The following is a 19,634-nucleotide window of genomic DNA, read 5'->3' on the forward strand; positions in this document are numbered from 1 at the left end:
TCCCCCCCCCCCCCCCCAATTGCGCGCCGAACAATCGTCGATCTTGAAATGCAACTCTATTAACTCATCTAATGATAGAGTTGCATTTCAAGACCGACGATTGTTCGGCGCGCAATTGGGGGGGGGGGGGGGAAGGGAATTTACACATATTACTTTAAAATTAATGCATATTAAGCCTTATCACAAACATTTTAAAATGAATTCTTTTCAATCCGAATACGTTTTTATTCATTTATGGGAATTATTTATTATTTTTGTAATATGTACTAATTTAATAATCACATTTACACTAATGATTGATCAATTACGAATATACTAATTCAATTATTATTGTGATATCATACTGAATAACTTTTCAATATTTAATAAACTCATTAATTCATTAAAATAGTACACTGATTTTGTCATCATTATTATCATCAGTCTTGTCATTATTGTTGAGTCGTCATCGTCATCATCATTTTTACTATTATTATTGTGCCATTACAATAATCGTAATCATTAATATATCTTCCAGCAGGTTATATACGGAAGAATACAAATTCACCTTTTGGACTGCATTTTAATTCTGATGATTGGGAAGAATTATTATTTCTCGCACGTTCTTTTGCGACAGAACGATTATTTCTCGCTTTCTTTTCATATCGTTCCTGTACATCTTCTTGTCTATTTTCCTTATTTTCAAGTCGCATACTTTGCAACATGGTATTTAAGTTATTGCGAACTAATCTTCCTGATTCTTTCTGTTGCTTTGAACTTTTTTTTTTCTGTTTGAACATTTTAAAGAAATCTACACTTTTTTCAGAAGAGTTTTCGTCTGCTGTTTCATCCATCTCTTCGTCTATAAAGCAAAGCCTTTTAGGTTTCAAACCCTCTTTCGAGAACAGTTTCTTCGGTTTGATAGGAGCATTTGGAGGTACAGGCATCGTTCTTTTTGCCTGGGAGATTACAAACAATTGAGACGTATAAGAGGAACATGAGGGGGGTGTGCTCCACGCTTTGTCCTAAAAATAAAAAAATAGGCTTATTATATTCCAATTCAATATATGATTACTGATTTAATTTAATATTTATTTATTAATCTGAATTATTTCAATTTTACATATGATTATTAAAAGATATTTTACAGATTTTTTTAAAACTGTGTTAAATATATACAGGGAATGGAAAGTTACTTTGTAAACGTAACAAGTTACAGTTACTCATTACTGAGTAAAAAAAGTAACAAGTACCACACACACATTTTACCAGTTATAAAAGTAACTCGTCACAGTTATCGTACTTGAAAAAGTAACTTTTCATCATTTTTCCGTTACTTTTTTAAAATCAGTCTGAAAAGGTATTTTTGCAGTATTTTTTGTTTAAACATTAATAAAAGCAATATATATGTAACACTGACACTATGTATAGTTTTATTTTTTAGTTTTTTTTAAACACAATTTCGTATTTCTAAAATTTGTAAAATATGCAGCAAATTGAGATATACATTACATATGTCCGGTGTATCACATAGCAAAATAATTCCTGAAATAATAGTATGTATTATAGTATGTATATCTCAGCTGTCAAGGATTGCTACAGCAGTTGACAGCTAAAATATTTCAGGAATTTTTTTATACTTTGTAGAAGACTAGAAGATTCTAAAGGATTGTATAGAATTATCTGACACATAATATAAGTTAGAGATTAAAAGGGAAATTTATAATGTCTAAATACGGGCATAAAATTCTTATATTTAATTAAATTAAATTAATATCCGCTCAAATAAATTTCCAAATTATATTAATATTAAATATATTTAATATCTGTTTTTCTAATATTTCTCCTATTGTGCGCAGCTTGAAAGTAAGGATCTGCGCACAATAGGAGAAATATTAGAAATATAAGAATTTTAACTTTTCAGAATGTGTATATGCTCTTATTCTCTGAATATATATATATTATTTTCAAGCGAATACACCACAAGCTGAATAAAACGTCATTTAATATCAAAATATAATAAATAAGTACAAGACTAATAAGAGTCAAATATTCAAAATTAAAAATTGAAACAACGCTAATGCATTGACATAACTATATATATAAAAGAACTTACACAACAAATTTATATATATATATATATATATAGTTATGTCAATACATCAGCGTTGTTTTAGTTTTTAAGTATGAATGTTTGACTCTTATTAGCCTTGTATTTATTTATTATATTTTAAATACTAACCCCCGTATTCATGGTCAGACCAAGGCTTCCTTGAGGCAAGGTAATGAGTCAGGAATATATAGGAATGACTAGAAAGGAAATTCTGTGCAAGTAGTTTTAGGCGAAGTAAATTTATAAAGAAAGCGTGAGTAAAAGGTATACATAGATAAGTTGATTGATAGAGTGAAACGTAGGATTTTGAATAGGAATTAATAGGATTATGAATAGGTATGAATATAGACTTCATGTACGGATTTAAAGAGTAGCTACGAGAAATAGAATAACATAGAATAAGGAATGGGAAAGGATAGAATTGTGAAGCAAGGGAACGGGTTAGGAATACAAGAATGACTAGAGAGGTAATTTTTTTTGTAACTTGCAAGGAGGAATTGATAAATTAAATAGATAATTAGGTAAGAGAGGAAAGGTTGTAACGTATTATGCTAATAGATGAATGAAGGCTAGTTGAGTAAACTAGGATAAAGAGGAAATATGCACGAGAGCAGAGTATGGATGGATGTGTGAGGATAGATAGATAAACTGTAAACTAAGCCCCCTTCTTAGGCTTTGTATGCTTGAAGGTAATAAAGTTCTTCTTCTACTTAAATTTATCTTCAGATGATCTACGAATTATTTTATTGGCTACTGAGTATCTAAAGATAAATTTAATTAAGCCTTCCGTATAAGGTCTGACTATCAATACAGGGGTTAGATTTTACCCCCCTGTATTTTCATATTTAATTCATTTAATATCATTCAATGTCATTATTGTAATTCTGTTTGGGATGAGCGTGTGTATATTTATGTATATGTGCAGTATTTAGTTTAACGTAACTTGGCCACAAATTGCAATACTTATTGAAAAAACTTCAATATAACATTGAAAATCTTAAAAAGCAAATGTAATGCAAAAGTTTTAAAAACTTTTTTAAATCCGAATATAATAAAATTTCTTTTTTAACTAAATAATTATATCTACTGATATAAATCAATAATTAATTTACTAAATGAGAATTAACACAACTTGATTAAATATTACAACTTACCCATAAAATCTTACGTTTAACCTCCGCAATAATATCACGTTGTTCCTGGTCCTGATCTTTAAATAATTGTATTGTTGTTCTCAAATTATCTTCGTGATTGCAGTTGTCGTTCTCCATTCTCAGCCAAATTTTGAAATCTTACCGAGATCTAGAAAAAAATTTATGAGATCTTTTAATAAGATGCAAATGTGGCGAAAAAATACCACGGGGTCTACACGAGTATTAACACGATTTTCATTAACGTGGCTGAAAAAATTTGCGATTATATATTGGACTTATTTGATAGATCGATCTACTGCAGGCTATACGCGCATATATTCGCGCGTAAGGCTGACCTGATGTAAAGTCCTATCCACAATAGAAGAAACATATTAACAATAAAAAAAATATACAATATTAATGTCTGTTTCCATCAATGCAGATTAACTTTAATAAATACATGGAATAAATACAAGGGTATGCTCCAGTGGACGAATTTAAATTTTGGCTGCAATGAGTGCTTGTGCAGTGAAAGGGTGCAAAAATAGTTATCGAAAGGATGCATAGTTACCGAAGGATGAAAAAAAGCTACCATAATTTACTAATTACTTCATTTTTAATCATTTAGATTTGCCGCGTAATGATGACGTGGTTTGGTTGCAGTTTCTGATCTGGAGCAATTATGCGCGTGAGTCTACCCTTTTGTATTTATATCATGATTTTGCACATGTGTCACACTATGGACGCGGATCAGATTGAGATTGCGGATCGCGCATCGATATTCAGTCAATCAAAACAAAGCAGCTTTATCTTAATTAGTTGAATTCCGATGCGCGATCCGCAATCTCAATCCGATCCGCGTCCACAATCCGTAGTGTGACACGGGCTTTATTAAGTAATGTCTCCAATTGCTAATGCAGATGTCTGATTGATTCATGACACCTCAAAACTGATCTTAAGACGATCTTGAATAATATAAGAACTGATTATATGAATACCGGCCTATCTATATAATAAATAAAATTATCTGCACCTCAACTACATTCTAGTGCGAATGTCAGAACGAATTTTATTTATTTTTTTCTTCTAAATATAAAGGTCCCTTTGGACCCATATTCTTTTCTTTCTTTCACGTCTACCGACAGTTGTCAGTATCGGTGTTGCCCTACCGCTTAGCGATAGATATAGATACCGATTTTTAGCTTCAAATACCGCTCTGCTACCGCTCTATCGTTTTTAAACCGCTATCTACCGTTTTATGAAAATCAGTTGTCAATTGATAACCATAGACCATAACTGACCATAATCATAGTTTTAAATTTTGCTAATGTGCGCCAACTCCACGGGGTGCGTTCGGAAATTCCATTTGTAGTATACAATAACTTCAAATGACCAATTGGGATAAACAAATCTTTGCTCCTTTTGTTTTGATTGGTTAATCAAACGCTGCTCTACAGATTTTATGGTTTACGAACGCAGGCATAATAGGGAGTTTTTGGTAAATGTTCACTTTAGGGAACCCAGCTCCGATGACCTTGACCTTGACAACATATGGTCAAGGTCATCGGGTTCCCTAAAGTGAACAATTACCGAGCATTCTTCTCTTACAATAGAATAAGAGGAAAATACTTAGGGCCAATTTCACTAACGTCGGTTAAGCTAACCGACGGTTAATTCCAATAGAATTATCCAATCGCATTTGTCTTCGACCAGAATGAACCAATCACGGTTGACATTTTAACCGTCGGTTAGCTTAACCGACGTTGGTGAAATTGGCCCTTAATGTGATTAGTCGATTGTTAGGGCTGCGCACAATGGAGGAACAGATATTAGATATTAAAATATTAACCTATCAGAATCGTGTATTCCGATGTAACCGTGTATTCTGGTACCTGATAAGTTAATATTTTATTATTTAATATCTGTTCCTCCATTGTTCGCAGCCCTTATAGATTACGATTACGATTAGTTTAAATGATCCTATTCTGTAGGTTTACAAACTGTAAGGGTTGGATTATACTAGCCGTAATCTGTTAACTTATGCTGTAATCTGTAAAAATTGACCAATTATAATCGATTATTCCCCTCTCATTCGACTGTGATTGGTCAATTTTTACAGATTACGGCATAAGTTAACAGTTTACGGCCAGTATAAATCAACCTTAAGCCATTATTAAGAAATGAACCAATCTTCATCAATTATTCTTTTTATATTCAACTATGATTGGTCAATTTCTTATAACTTACGACTAGCGACCTATTGCAGAATAGCCCTAAAGTATAAATACGGTTTAAATCGATTTTTTCTCAAATTGCAGTTATTTTTATATAGCTCACACAACGTTACATAATTATATCCTATGTGATTTGTTTCGAAAAGATAAATTGTTTTTCCTGAAATTTTAAAATTATTGAAATAATCCGAAAATGTAATAAATTGAAAATGAAATATATTTTTCGAAATTTCGTCAATTTCTTCAGGTCTCTCGTGATTCGTTAATACGACCCTGTCGCTCGGTGGCTCTTAATGGAAAATGGCGTCGCAGTGCGGCGCGAGCTTTCGGTCGCCGCTCGCATTCGACAAGCAGTTATTCGCCATTGTAGATGGGACGGCGTCACATGGATGCCGTAGTTCCGAACAAGGCACGCGAAGAGAATTATCGTCAAGACAGTTGTACGAGCAATTAGAAGAGAGAAGTGAGTGAGAGTGTCGGTTTATCGAGGTGAGCATACATATTCGTAATCGGCGGCGTGAATGTTGACGAAAAGAAAATCCCGTGAAATCGAATATGGCGAATTCATGACGTGCTGTCGACAACAGCGGTGACGATGATGGCGGCGGTGGTGGCAGCACCGGCGGCAGCAGTAGCGCACCACGCTGCGCCGCATGCGCGCCATCACGTGGACAAGAGATATCTTTACCGGCCTGTAAAATCTACGCAAAATACTGTTAATTATTTTAGCTATCTTTTTTTTCACATTTTCCACCTTCCTTCTCAGGCAACAAAGTCTCCGGAGAATATTTAGTAGTGTAAATAAATGCAAAAAAATTCAGTTAACTCCAATCGTATAAGATAAACGGATTTTTCCTTTAGCTGCACTTGTGGGCAGATCGAAATAGTGTAGAAAGTGTCAATAAAGAGAATGTACGCATTTCCTTTCTTTATATCAGCATTATTTTTTACATTTTGTTCCATTTAGACTTTGTGTTTTAAATACATTTTTTTTTTTTAAATAAAAAACGGAATAACTATATATATATTACATAATATGTGTGCGTGTGTGTGTGTGTGTTTATGTGTGTATATATAGTAAAAAAAACTTGCTATAAAAAATTAACTTTATAATTTATATATCAGAAATATTTAATAATTAAGTTATATATATTGAATTTATATCTCTTATATTTTTAAATTTATTTAAATTTAAATGACAGATTTATTTAAATTATTTATTTAAAACAATTTCATTGTTGTCTAAATATATTTATATATTTATTTTTTATAATTTTAAAATATAACGTTAAAATATCAAAAATAATAATTACTTTATTCTCTTCTTCATAATATTGTACCTGTATCATGTTACACTATGTTTTATAAGGTTCTCATTATGTATTTATAGTTACTAAAAAGCATCATAATAAAAACAAAAAAAATATACAAATTAAATTAAATCATAAATTAATGTTTTGTTAGTTTTTGTGTGTTATATTATTTCTTTTTTTTTAATGTTTTGGTTAATCAATGTATCTCCATGTCTTTTATTTTTTTCCATATATATAAAAAAATCAACATCTTAAATAATTATCATGAATAGATCTTTGTTTGTATTATGTATTTTTTTTTTATATTAGTATATTTACATTGTGTCATGTTTTCTTTTAATTTTTCAGGTTGAGCAAAATGTCCTCTGTACAAGTGGATCGTCCTCCAAAAGTGAGTCAAAATAACAAGAAAGAAAATGAAAAATCTAGAAAAATTTTCAATCTCTCACATAAAAAGCACAATAAACATGATGACAATCGCTATTTCAAGCAGCTGCATAGAAAGCGACCTCAAAGCAGCTTTTGCAGCAATGGAAAGTCCTTTCCTCCCTACAAACGTAGAAAGAAGGAAGGTATCATCATCCCTCCCACAAAATTTTTGCTTGGAGGCAATATTTGTGATCCCTTAAATCTAAATAGCATGCAAGATGAAGAAATCAATCGTGCTATGAATGCAGTGACTCCAAAATCAAGTCCTCTTCCTACTCCAAAACATAAAAAAGAGATTATTGAAGTGATTATTCCTCCAAATATTTGTGATCCTTTGAATTTGACAAATTGTAATGATAATGAAGAATACGAAAAGCAGCTCATTTCGCCGACAAAAAGAAATTTAAAACGGAGAAATAGGAAAAGAAAGAGAGCCTATTCTGGATCTGGAAAAGACGAAGGAAAAGCAGTAAGTTGTGATGCATTTATATTTACTTATAAATAGATTTTTATTCATGTTTAAATATTTATTTATCAAGAGATAGTAATTTATAACTGATTTATAAATTTATAGATGATGATTTTGAATTGTAATTTATGTTATTTTAATTTTTAAAATGTTTAAATACTTAATGTGCTTGTTTCTTTTGTAATTACGCATGCACGATATACATATATATATGTAAAATATTTATATCATTTATTTTTTGAACACACAAAAAGGCGGACCCTAACGAAAAACTGAAGGAAACTGAAGGAAACGACATAACGGATAAATCTTTAACGGAAAGACTTACTGACGAAAAAATTAGCTTAGAAGAAGCTCCAAGTACACAAAATGAAAATTGTTTAAAAGAGAATAAGACAGAAAGTCCACAGAAAGATAAAAATAGGTTACGATTGAAAGGTTTAGAAGAAATGAAGGATAAAAGATTAAGAAAAATTGATGCAAAGGATAAGATAGTGAGCCCAGTGATTCCACAGCCTGGTGCATGGAAACCCAGACCTCAACATAGACCCAGTCAGGATAAAAAGAAGAAGCAGCAGCATTCTATGCCCAATTTTAGGCCTAAAGATGCTAGATACCAATATGGAAACTACAATAGATATTATGGATACAGAAATCCTCATCATGAAGTAGATTCTAGATTAAAAGTGTTTGCACAGCGAAAGGAACTGTTTCTACAAAAGGATATTCTGGATATTGGATGCAACATTGGCCATATTACTCTATCAGTTGCCAGGGATTTAGGTGCCAAAAGTGTTACAGGAATTGATATTGATAGAACTTTGATAAATATCGCTCGGAAGAATGTGAAACACTATGTTAATTGTGTACAAAGTCCTGCGAGCAATGAGGATAATGACAAGAGGGACTCTTCTGATGCTAGCTTCTTTCCTATGTCAATGCCAATTAGCTATGGGCCTGTAGATATTCCAGGATTTACGAAAAATAAACATAAAGGATTTCCATATAATGTCGTTTTTGTGCAGGTAATATATTTAATTAATCATATATCTCATTATAATGCCGAATATTTTTGTTACAACCATATCACAATCTAAATTTTATCAAATGTGCTTGATTTCTCTCTCAGGGTAATTATGTGCTTGAAAACGATTCACTTTTGTGTGCGGAACAGACGCAATTTGACACAATCTTATGCTTATCTATCACCAAATGGATTCACTTGAATTTTGGCGATACTGGATTAAAACAAGCTTTTAAGCGAATGCATGCGCAATTACGTCCTGGTGGAGTCCTTGTATTGGAACCTCAGGGTTGGGCTAGTTACACTAAGAAAAAGAATCTCACAGTGAGTAATGCAATAACGAACAGTACACTATTATTAAAAATATTTGTATATTAATAAAAAATTTATATTTGCTCCTTTTATTTATTGCTTTTACATATTCCTTTTCAAATTTTTGAATCAATATTTGATCTCTATTACTTTTTTTTTTTCAGGAACGAATTCATAAAAATTATCATAATATTGAATTCAGGCCGCATAATTTCACGCAGTATCTTCTATCTACTGTCGGATTTTGCCAATGCGAAGTCGTCTCTATACCGCCTCATCCTTCTAAAGGATTCCAACGACCTATACACCTCTTCACCAAAGCTGGTGGTCCCTCTTCCACTGTTACCGAACGTGTTAACGATAATATTACAAGCGATACTTTGCAGTGTCGCCAAGAGAGAATGACGAGAAGAGATCAAGAAGAGATCCGCGACATGGAAAGAATAAAATACGAGCAGGAATTATTTCCGAAAGAAAATAACAATACAGGCAATATGTCAGAGATTAGTCAGCACAGTGGAGATTTGAATCAATATGAACAATTGGCAAACGTTTATGCACCCAGTGCGACTCCGAACTATGATACTCCGAGCCGTAATAGCGATAGTCAACCTTTGGATAGTCAGCCTTCGGATATGCCAAGGATAAAAGAGGAGAAAGAAGAAAATTCGTAAATGATTGAAGAAAAGAGAAAAAAGAAAGAAAAGGAAAGAAAAAGATACAACAGAAATAGACGAGAATAATTAAAAAAAGGAAGAACAAAAGAAAAAGGAATAACAGGAGAAAAAAAAGTATTAATAAATTTAAAAGAAAGGAATATTTTCGCACTTCTACAATACGGGAAATTGAAGTAAACTTGAAATTATACATGTTCTTTTTTTCTGAAAAATCAAACTTTTTTTTTTTAATTTAGTTGCAAATCAATTTTATGTACTCGCACACTTAAGATTAATTTTTATTCTTTCAATATTTCTATAAATTTTCTGTCAACCTATTTGCAAAGATAAAAAAAAATCGATAGAAATAGATATATACTATATATCTATTTCTATTTATTTTATGCTATAGACAAGAAATAGATATATACTATATGACCAATAAATTTTAAAAGTAAATAAAAGAATAACTAATATGTATTACGTTCAATAGCTTCAATTTCTCCATTTTTAATATTTGTTCTTTCCTTTTCTCTTTCTTTTTGTTTTCTTTTATGCCTACATGTATAAAACAAATTCTATTAACTTGTTAGGGACACAGTACGCATCTTCAGTATGAAAATTTCATTTATAGATAATAGGAGTAAGGATTGTTTTAGCGCTTGCAGTATTTAAAGCTAATCTTTATCACCAGAATTATATCGAATTTTAACAAAATTATATGAAGTGGAAACATATATATATATATATATATATATATTATATATAAGAAAGAGAGATAGGAGTGATACGTTAAATGTATCAGTTAAATGTATAGATTATAGGAGGTTGTAAATTTGTGTAATACTAGACTTCAATTAGATTAGCTTATAGACTATATTTTATTCAATTCTTATGATATCAAATCTGTTCTTTATTTTTATTAATACTCTCTTTTTAATTCTTTTTCTTTCCCCATTCTCTCTTTGTTTCTCATCCGTCCTCTTCCAAAATATAAATATTAATGATATTGACTTCAACCCTTTCCTTACTTATCTGATTTACTTATCTGATAAATATTAAGTTAAACAAGAACATTTATTTCTCTCTTGTGTTTTTTGTTTTATTCATTATTATAAGATTATTATAAGAGATTTGTATAGTCGAAAAACGTCATTGGTTAATTTAATGAGAAATTCAGTGTCATATTTAATATTTAATACAAAAATATATTTTTAAACAATTTTAGATAGATATTTTTACTTATATGTTTACAGAAATTTTGTTATTAGATATTAGGTATGATTTGGACTGTAATTATTACATTTGTGCATTGAATTAAAGATGAAGTAAATTTCTAACTCACAAGTAAAGCGCGGAACTATTTACATTCTGCTTATTTTATTTTTAAAATTTAATTTTTATTCAAGTCTTCCACAGTCTATAAATTTAAATATTTCAACAATATTAGTATCACTTTGTCTACTTCTATTTATTATTTACCATTTTCTCTGCTAAATAATTTTGTACACATAATATTTCTCATATATATTAATATTGATGTAGTATCTGTATGAAAAAATTTCGGAAATTATAACACTACATTGAATGTTATCACCGAACTTTAATAATATATAAACTACACTCTTACATATTATTATTATCATACAGAAAAACTGTAAAAGAACAAAGTTATATGTCAATATTTTGTGTTCATATTATGTTAAGAAAGATAAAAACATTTGCCAAGAATGTTTCTTTTGGATTTCCATTACGTAATCCAATATTATTAGAGTAAATATTTCAATGATTATTATATTAAATATTAAATATAGCCTGAATTTGCAACAATGTGTAATATATTAATTTGATTCAAAAAGGATTAATTTTTCTATTTTTTTTATTTGTTAATGTTAGAATTGTACAGGAAAATAATAAACGAATGTATTATGTTAATAAACATGTATTTATAAATAGTTATATTTAGAGTATTAAGAGTTAAAAATATATATTAGGTTGATCAAGAGTTCGTTCGTTTTTTTCCTTTCTTTTGATTCTACTTGCATAGGGGAAAAAATGAACAAAAATTATAAGTGTCAACATATACATATGTATGTCTATATACACAAATTATATATATATCTGTGTGTGGTGTGTGTGTGTGTGTGTTTGTATATATATGTACATAAAATAAGATATTATACGTTGACTGAAATTGAAATTTTGGTTTTTTCTTTACTTACATTTTATATTACGTAAAAAACATGGGAAAAAAACGAATTTTTTAACCAACCTAATAGATATGTTTTACTTCGAGTATATAGAAAATGTAAAAATTTTATTAAAATAAACATTCATTATTTCGTGTGTGTTATGTGTGCGCGCGCGCGTGGTGTGTGTGTGTGTCTATACATATATTTATAAATTTGAAATTCTCAGCTAAGAGAAAGAAAGAGAACGAGAGAGAAAGATATGAGAGCAGTTTAAGGAATGAAACGATTATGAATGAAATTTTTGATCGAATAAAAAAATAATAAGGCGATAACAACATGTGGTGACCTATTATATATCATGTCGCTTCTTGCCGCATGTTATATGCAAGGCTCACACAGTTAGGGACATCACACATAAAATGACATAAATGATATAAGCCGCTGAACCAACAAGCATATCCGACATAAAAACATTATATTGATTTATTATACATAAGATGGTCGTTAGTCCAGCGGCCTTATGTTTATGCAGCTTATTTTATGTGTGATGATTCTTATATTAAATTGTAATAAATTTGTCAAACATTCGTTGTTTTATCGATTATCACACATGTAGTTAATTTTTTGAATTTTTATTTTATTTTATATTGTTATTGTTATCATCATCATCATCATCATTATTATCATTATTATTATTATTATTTATTAGTTACGATATTAAATTACGATATGCGCGCACAATTTTATCTATGTATATATGTACGCGCATGTACATACATATACAACATAAAATCCACAAAAAGTGAGTGCTTGCTAAATCTTGTTATACATATATTATATATCGATATCTGCCACAAGAGAGAGAGACCAACAAAAAAATGTTTCGAATGAATCTCAGATAGAGAAATATCAGGGTTGGCAGGTAAACGTGTTATTTTTGTGTAACTTGTAACGTCGTTACCGTTACAAGTTACTTTTTTCGGTAACGAATAGGTAACGGCACACGTTACATTTTCTTCGGAGTAACATTCGGAGTAACGCAGCTATACATTTTCGGAGTAATCAAACAATTTCACTAGTTACTTTTATCGTTACTTTATTTCTAGCCACGTAAAAGTTGTAGTCATAACTAAGAGCTATAGAAAACAGAAATGCTACGTTAAAGGAATACGTCTGATTGATTATCTTAATCGCATATATAATCACGACGCCTTTTTTTACACTGTTTTCACAGTTCACACGTATTATAGACGGCGTTCGTTTTCACGCATTATGTGCATGATGTAGCATTTTATCTTTCTTTAATATTCGGTGAATAACAAGAAACGATGAGAAAATTATATATCATACTATGAGTGAAACGGAACGCAGTTAAAACGTATAGCATGTAGACTGTAGTGATGAGACCAGCGAGATCACGTAAGATTCTACCCTAATAAATATAAATATATACATATATTATATATTGTATGTATATAATTAATAATTATATATGTATACCTATATTATATATATATATATATATATATACATATTTCTTTAGCTCTATTTCTCTACTAAAAAATATAATTTTGATACCTTTTTTTACATTTATCAAAAAAATCTGCACATAATATTCTGTTAGTGTCAAGAAAAAAGCAAACGATTCATTATATTTTAAGTAACGATATAACGGTAACGAGTTATTTTTGCAAATCAATAACGAAGTAACGGGAACGAGTTTTTTTTTTTTAGGAAAAAGAACGGTAACCTCAACGAGTTTTTTTTATGAGGTAACGTTGCCAACCCTGAGAAATATATACTTTGGAATATCTCAGCTATCGCTAACAAAATGTTTCGCGTAACGTCAATACATTCTAAAATAGAGAGGGATAATACATTTTTGCTCAAATTAGTTTTTTTTGCAATTACACTTGTGCGAACAGTGCTTATATTTGTACAATCGAGAGCAAAAACGTCCGATTCAAATGCAGTGAAACTGAATTATATCCATATATTAAGCTTCTCCGACGTTTCTCTTTGTCTAACATCTTCCAGCGATTAATCGATCGCAAATGCCCGCTTCTACCAATGTAGATTAACTTTAATCTCAGTTCACCTCTTGCTCTTCATCTTTTTCTAATTCTTAGAACTAGGAAAGAATGAAGAGTGTTAGTTGAACTAAAATTAAAATTGAACTACATTGGTGATAACGGGCATAAAAGGGAGAAATTCAGTGCAAGTGCAGTTCACTCTTTTGCTATATCAGTAGTTTTGTTCTCTAATTGTATATTTATTTATACCGGGCATATTGTCGCTGATGAACATGTTTTATTACTTAATAATAGGACTCCGATTAATTTTTTAGAATGCGTTGTGAAATATATCCTGATAGTACTAAAAATTTGTAGTATAGGCATGTAACGTGAATTATAGATTTTCAGTACTCAGATCAGGATATTACGAAACTTTATTCTCAGAAAATAAAGAAAAATCTTCTATTGTGTATATTGAATGTATTCTAAAATTCATAAAAAAAAGAGACCGTGTTCAGTGACTTTTTGTCCGTAAGTGTACATATTCGCGCAAATGTAAAGAATTTGATTTTTTTTTCACATGTTGGTAGCCGTATATCCCATAACTATGCGTTTTTAAGACGAATTTAATTAAACTCCAATTACTCGTTCGATAAAGTAAAAAAATATGAACAAATCAAAATGATATAACGCCATGGGGAATCCTGGGGGAATCATGACTTGTCATGACTTAACATCATACTACTGACTTGTCCGATCGACGAAACTCCAATTAACTCAGTTGGCGATTAACGTGAGCGCAATATTTCATTGTACTACGTTGTTCCGTAATCTAATCTTTTTCTTTAAACAATACAAAATTGATAATTTATTCTTATTAAAAAAATATTACGAACATTACTTGACGTCGCCGTGTAAGTTGATCGGAGTTTGGTCCAAGTCACACTTACCGTGATACAATGTACATATATATGATAGTAAAATTTCATTAATGCCTTCTACTTCGGGGAGTAAGAAATCTTTGAATCAGATTTATCACGCGTAAATATATTCATGCGTTATAGCTCATTAATGGTCAGTGTATTGTGTCCGATACTTGGACAGTTGTGAGTGTTCGGCAGATATTTGTGTATGAGAAAGTAAATATAAGATAAAAAATTAAATAACGAGTTAGAAATATTAAATTGATAAGAGAATATAAAATGTTTTTAACCGGTAGTCGTGGCGAGCGAATATCTAACTATCCGATCCAAAAATATCAGATCCATATAAGAAGTATATAATGACGATTACTGTACATATACAAAGTCTCCAAAGTCTGCATTTCGGAATTGTTCTTTTATTTTCGTCGATCCTTAAGTCCTATCCAAACAAATTCGCATAACAATAGTCAATACATAATAAATGTGCATGAAAGAAATCATGTATCTAGTTATATAAAGAATACAGCGATACTTTATATTTTAAGCATTCTTATAATATCGGACATGAATTTTTGTATGCCTATCGCATTATATGCGGCTACGCCCGTTCTTTCTTGACTTACAGACTTATTGTTAAATCTATCCGGATGAACTTCGAATCTTGAATACGCATATAAATAAGGAATATAAGGATAAATGTGTGACATAGATTTTACATGGCGCAAACAAAGTTTGATCGTTACTTCGTTAGAATCTTTTAAACTCGTGACGTCTTGGCAGTGACGATCCTAATCGCTTCTTACAAACTACTGCATATGTGAATACGAAAAACATATTTTCTCTTTTTTTTCTTCCACATTTCCCTCTAAAAATATGTGAACAAGGATAACTGGCTCATAAGAGAGGAGCGTTGACCTGCAACAAAGCTCTTCTCTCGAAACCCTTAACATTTATACGCTCTGGTAAACTATAATGATTATAACAGTGCGTGATATCTTTCCAATTGCGTTCCCCAACTTCCGTTCGCTTAGCTCTTCTTTTTTTCACTCAATATCAAGAATCCGAATCTTCTGGCAGTGGTAAATGCCTATTCATTATCCTACCTTGTCGTATACCTTTTACCCGCAAGTAAAGCTCTACTGCCGTCTCTTGATCGTCTCACGAAACGGAGACAAAGAAGAAATGGAAGAGGACAAATGCCGAAGCTCCAGTGTATGCTAGGTGTACACATATCACGTATTTATCCGCGTTGCATGTTCGAAATTTTTTAACAATAATCGAATGTATTAAAACATATACCACGAATAGGATCCAATCAAGAGCCATGTACCATTTGACAAACTTGATAATTGCTTGTTCTATATATTCGTTCAAACTTCCTTTAAATAAATTGATTTTTTCATTCATTTAAATGATAATTCTATTATTTCATCGACTTACTTAAATCACAAAGAAATAAATACATTTAGTATTTAACCGTGCGCTATATATTCATTATTTATCAGATCTATCCAATACTCTTTACATCGGCCAAAATATTTAATCGCAATTCCATCTGATTATACTTACTATACACATATCTCACTTTGGATATAGTGCAGCTAAAAAGAATAAATCTAAAAGGAGCGAGTGTGCATTACCTCCTTCCCATTAAACGCGCGATAGCTTAAATTTAAGTTTCATATGAAGCTCGAACGTTTTGTGTGTGTGTGTGTGTGTGTGTGTGTGTGTGTGTGTGTGTGTGTGTGTGTGTGTGTGTGTGTGTGTGTGTGTGTGTGTGTGTGTATGTGTATATGTGTAACATTCAAGCTTCATATATGTACGTATATGTGTATTGTATATTATATTGTATGTTATAACAATATTATATACATATACAATAGTGAATACCCTGGCCTATAATACGCTAAGTAAGAGCACAGAATCTTGCATAAAGCATAAAAAAGTGAACCAATTAAAGCTCTTTATTTTTCCTTCCTTTCTACGAGATAAAAGATACTGGTTAATTTTCTTATTCATTATGCGTTATACAAAGGTCTATGCTCCGGTCTCAAGTCTGCTACATTTTGTTGACATCGAATGCTTCCGCAAGGTTTCCCAGCTTATTTGTATCGACTCACGGATATCTCAATATTTATTGGCTCATCTCGCAATTTTACTAATAACTTGGTTTATATGTAATGCTATACTTTTTTATATAAGCGTAATATGAGGATGGATTTAAGATTAAAAGTGATTGAAATTTAAGTATACGATCTTGTTTTTGAGTTGTAATCATTTTTCAGCGATTTAACATATATTGGGGGAAAACGGAGATTTTATAGTTCTATCATTTTATTACCTTGAACAATTACAATGTTTTATATTTTATCTATCTATATATTACGCGGTCGTGTAACTAACTAAAATAATTTGAAAGATTAATAACAATAAAAATAATAAAAAAATTTTTTAGATCAGCAAAGTTTTAAATTTTCCTGTACAAAAATTATCGGGCTACAAATAAGTAATCGACAACAAAAACGAGATTCATATACTTGCATGATATAATTTTATTATTGTCTTTCAGTATTAAATCCATCCTCAAAGTTCTGTTCGTATGAAATAAAATATCCTATATATTGAAGCAACAAAATTTAGAATCAGGTGCAAATTGAATAGATCATATATCATAATGGAACTATAAATTCTCGTTGTGTTAAAAATGCATAATCAATATCTATAAAATGCTCAAATAAGCTGATGTCGAATTAGGTTTTCTAATTGAAATTGAGAAGAAAAGAACGATTTGTGACAATTTCCTTCGCGTATTTACACTTTTTATGTTATTTAATAAATATTGTTTTATATGTTGAATAAGTTGAATTCATCAAAAGACTCCCAAAGAAGCTTATCTCGTCGCTTAAAATCTACTAAAAGGCGCCAGCGCCCGTATTTGTCGCTACGACATACATGAACAATAAGTAAGGTGTTCTAATGACTTAATCTTTTTATTCGTCGACCAATTCCCAGAGCATCAAGGCAGCGTCAGTACCACCGACAGTAACGACGTTTTGATCGTTATAGAGGAATCTGGCGCAGGCTACCAACGAACTATACACCTTTTCCTCGACATATTCAGCTTTGGCGGTGGTACATGGGTATCTGAAGAGTCGAAGATATCCTTCAGCATCGCCGCTTATCAACATATCGTGCGCTGCTGATCTACTAGAGGTAGTGACAACTGTAGTCAATGGATAGTAACGATTGTTCCATTGCCCTGCAAATATAATTATAAAAATCTTGCTTATTTAATCATTTTTTGTTATTTTAAGAGCTATTCTAGATTTTCTATCTCTCCAGAGTTTCACATTCTCCTTCTATATATTTCTTGGATCGAACATCCGTTCCTCTTTATTAATGCTATATGTCCAACTATTTCTTATACCTATAATGAATAATAAAGAACTAACCAGAAGTCATATAACCAACAGTACAATTGTGGGTATACCACTTGACATCTTTCATAACCAATGGACTCTTTTCTGACGATAGCACCTTGACGTCCCCTAGAAACAAAGTTTATATTTAAATATACGTAAGTAGATTGAGTCTTTTTCTTACAGAATCTATCGCTACCATTAATTGGTAATGTTATTAATTTCTTATTATATATGTTAAATTAATGCACGTTATATTGTTTATGTTACGTAAAAATAATGGTTTTTATATAGTTGATTAAAAGTTAAATTAACAAAAATCGAAAATCCTATTGGTTTGACAAAAATTATAAAGTAGAATTTAAATGGAATCAGCAGACAAAAGAAAGTATGGTATATTCTGTTGCCAGGATTCAATAATATACATATTTAGATTTGAGCTCTTTTGATCTTTTCCTAACGAGATATTAATAGTTAATACCAATCAATGGGAAAATTACACGATAAAAAATGTTATATATATGCGCTTTATACTGCTACGCAAAAATTCTAAATATTTATTCTAAATAGATCTCATTTTGTTCAAGCTGTAGGTCAAGAATGTATATAAATAACAAATTAAACTTACAGAACAGGAGATCATAATCTTGAGTAACGGTTTGAAGAAAACGACTGTCGGAACTCCAATCAAGTTGCATTAATGGCTGCGTGCCGCGAATCTTGTTGCTTTTCTTATATGAAAATCCATCTCTAGATACTCTAAAAAGATATACGCTGCCGTTTTGAGAACCCATAGCCACGATTTCTCCAGCTGTTCAGGCAAAAAATATAAAAATTATATTTTCACATTTAGATATAGATATAAATTTACGTTACACGCGATCTTATATGTATAAAAGTATTAGAAAAAAAGTAAATAAAAATTGTGATTCAGACAATAAACTAAAGTAAGTAATTTTTATATAAACCCTTCAAAAGGTGTTGAAGACAAAAGTGGAAATGATTCGATCGGAATATATTATTTTACGTTTTTGTAAATTTAAATTTCCTCTAATTTGAATTTGTATAACATTCAATATATGTTTCGAAATAAATTTGTATCGTACTAGGATTGTATCCGATGCAAGACAAGGGCGAGCCACAGACTCTCAGAGTCGCTACGGCTGCTCCAGTATCAGCCGCGAGTACCAAAAGATGACCTTCCGATGATCCGGCCGCTAATGCCACGCCAAATGGATGGAAGGCTATGCATATACACTCGAAACCCACCTAAAATTCATGACATATTATACGTGTCTATACATACATAAAAAGTACCGAGCTTTCCTTTCTTGTTTTTCTATTTAAAGAAAACGGTAACAATCACAAAATACGCATAAGCAAGAAATCGATTCTAAAAAAAAAAAAAAAAAAAAAAACAAAA

The 19,634-nt window shown here is 30.8% G+C and overlaps 3 protein-coding genes across 4 annotated transcripts in view; 1 reads left to right on the forward strand and 2 right to left on the reverse strand.

Annotated features, from left to right (window-relative positions):
- Positions 1-3,363, reverse strand: part of LOC108782931 (histone-lysine N-methyltransferase NSD3) — a 9,136-nt gene extending 5,773 nt beyond the window's left edge. Inside the window, exons 1-2 of the mRNA XM_018551334.1 lie at positions 3,247-3,363; positions 548-1,004 (exon numbers count right to left, since the gene is read on the reverse strand). Coding sequence (XP_018406836.1) covers positions 548-1,004; positions 3,247-3,363 — 574 coding nt within the window. The remainder of the gene's footprint in view (positions 1-547; positions 1,005-3,246) is intronic.
- Positions 3,364-5,824: 2,461 nt separating this feature from the next.
- Positions 5,825-9,720, forward strand: LOC108782987 (probable RNA methyltransferase bin3). 2 transcript variants are annotated; one of them, XM_018551395.1, is made up of 5 exons: positions 5,825-5,948; positions 7,121-7,670; positions 7,925-8,695; positions 8,800-9,018; positions 9,171-9,720. In XM_018551395.1, exons 2-5 carry the CDS (start codon positions 7,131-7,133, stop codon positions 9,678-9,680), a joined length of 2,040 nt encoding a protein of 679 aa, XP_018406897.1. In that variant the 5' UTR covers positions 5,825-5,948; positions 7,121-7,130; the 3' UTR covers positions 9,681-9,720. The 2 variants fall into 2 exon arrangements, with proteins under 2 accessions (XP_018406897.1, XP_018406896.1); XM_018551394.1 differs by lacking the exon at positions 5,825-5,948 and adding an exon at positions 6,362-6,371.
- An 8,046-nt stretch (positions 9,721-17,766) lies between these two features.
- Positions 17,767-19,634, reverse strand: part of DCX-EMAP (Doublecortin-domain-containing echinoderm-microtubule-associated protein) — a 24,055-nt gene continuing 22,187 nt past the window's right edge. The window contains exons 13-16 of the mRNA XM_018551335.1: positions 19,318-19,480; positions 18,840-19,022; positions 18,245-18,340; positions 17,767-18,051 (exon numbers count right to left, since the gene is read on the reverse strand). Coding sequence (XP_018406837.1) covers positions 17,783-18,051; positions 18,245-18,340; positions 18,840-19,022; positions 19,318-19,480 — 711 coding nt within the window. The 3' untranslated portion in view covers positions 17,767-17,782. The remainder of the gene's footprint in view (positions 18,052-18,244; positions 18,341-18,839; positions 19,023-19,317; positions 19,481-19,634) is intronic.

The sequence above is a fragment of the Cyphomyrmex costatus genome, unplaced genomic scaffold (assembly GCF_001594065.2).
Source record: "Cyphomyrmex costatus isolate MS0001 unplaced genomic scaffold, Ccosl1.0 scaffold14, whole genome shotgun sequence".
In the NCBI taxonomy this organism is placed as follows: domain Eukaryota; kingdom Metazoa; phylum Arthropoda; class Insecta; order Hymenoptera; family Formicidae; genus Cyphomyrmex; species Cyphomyrmex costatus.

Coding starts and splice junctions, on each gene's coding strand:
- LOC108782987 (XM_018551394.1), top strand. Junction 8,696..8,799: donor ATAATGTCGTTTTTGTGCAG/GTAATATATTTA, acceptor TTTCTCTCTCAG/GGTAATTATGTGCTTGAAAA. Junction 9,019..9,170: donor CTAAGAAAAAGAATCTCACA/GTGAGTAATGCA, acceptor TTTTTTTTTCAG/GAACGAATTCATAAAAATTA.